The sequence below is a fragment of the Callospermophilus lateralis genome, chromosome 2, assembly GCF_048772815.1.
Source record: "Callospermophilus lateralis isolate mCalLat2 chromosome 2, mCalLat2.hap1, whole genome shotgun sequence".
Classification (NCBI taxonomy): Eukaryota; Metazoa; Chordata; class Mammalia; order Rodentia; family Sciuridae; genus Callospermophilus; species Callospermophilus lateralis.
The window spans coordinates 154699878-154701363 of NC_135306.1; the positions used below are offsets into that span (position 1 = coordinate 154699878).

The window sequence follows — 1486 nt, forward strand, 5'->3', positions numbered from 1 at the left end:
TTTCCTAAGTAATTTTTTTCCTTTTAAGTTTCTGAAAGTACCCAACAATTCTATTGAAAGCATAAATTGATTAAATCAAGCCTATAGTATATCATATTATCTCAGTCCTCTGCACTGTATAATGTAATAGGAGTAGCCCAACTAGCATGGCATTATGGATAAACAGACAAATAACAATGGCCTGGATATACTGCCACCAGTTGTGTCCATGTAATGAATGTTGTTTTATCTCCATGTACTTAGAGTCATCAGATGATTTTTATCCTCATTTTACAGATCACTAAAAGAAAGTTGTAAAAATACATGACTAAATATGGTGGCACACCAAAATGACACTGACCCCACTGGAATTTCAGACTTCCTTCTGAATTGTTTTGTCACATCTCCCTTCTGGCAACTCTGGCTGTCCCTGCCCCTCAGCCTCCTCTTCCTCCTGGCCATGGGGGCCAACACCACCCTCCTCATCACCATCCGGCTGGAGGTCTCCCTGCATGAGCCCATGTACTATCTGCTCAGCCTCCTCTCCTTGCTGGATATTGTGCTCTGCCTCACTGTCATCCCCAAGGTCCTGGCCATCTTCTGGTTTGACCTCAGGCTCATCAGCTTCTCTGCCTGCTTCCTTCAGATGTATATCATGAATAGTTTTCTAGCCATGGAATCCTGTACATTCATGGTAATGGCCTTTGATCGCTATATAGCCATCTGCCACCCACTGAGATACCCATCCATCATCACTGACCAATTTGTAGTCAAGGCTGTCATTTTCATTGTGGCCAGGAATGTCTTTATATCTCTGCCCATTCCCATTCTCTCAGCACGACTCTATTACTGTGGGAGAAATGTCATTGAGAACTGCATCTGTGCCAATATGTCTGTCTCCAGGCTCTCTTGTGATGATGTCACCCTCAATCGCCTTTACCAGTTTGCTGGAGGCTGGACACTACTGGGATCTGATCTTATCCTCATTTTTCTCTCTTACATCCTCATACTGCGAGCTGTGCTAAAACTCAAGGCTGAGGGTGCTGTGGCCAAAGCCCTCAGCACTTGTGGTTCCCACTTCATTCTCATCCTCTTCTTCAGCACCATTCTTCTGGTCTTTGTCCTCACACATGTGGCCAAGAGAAAGGTCTCTCCTGATGTCCCAGTCTTGCTCAATGTCCTTCACCATGTCATCCCTGCAGCCCTAAACCCCATTGTTTATGGGGTGAGAACCCAGGAGATCAAGCAAGGAATCCAGAGATTACTGAAGAAAGGGTGGTAACCAGGGCAACTGACTCCCTGCTTTCCTAATGTAGGATGACTTGATAATCAGTTGATGGAAAATTGGGCTGAGACCCATAACTTGGAGACAGGATTTTAAAATAAAGGTAACTACTAGTACTGCAATAAGTTCCTGACTCCTTACTCTTTAAATCCAATAAATTCTTCCAAAACACACACGCAAAAAAGAAAAAAAAATCCAACATCTTTGTGACCTTTCAATGAT

At 43.7% G+C, this 1486-nt stretch overlaps 1 protein-coding gene across 1 annotated transcript; it reads left to right on the forward strand.

The window, feature by feature from the left end:
• Positions 1 to 313: 313 nt before the first annotated feature.
• On the forward strand, positions 314 to 1261 carry LOC143391436 (olfactory receptor 56A3). Its single transcript, XM_076844137.1, has one exon. It carries the CDS (start codon positions 314 to 316, stop codon positions 1259 to 1261), a length of 948 nt encoding a protein of 315 aa, XP_076700252.1.
• Positions 1262 to 1486: the final 225 nt, after the last annotated feature.

Excerpts from the sequence above, each read along its gene's own strand:
- LOC143391436 (XM_076844137.1), top strand. The coding sequence starts at position 314 with ATGGTGGCACACCAAAATGACACTGACCCCACTGGAATTTCAGACTTC.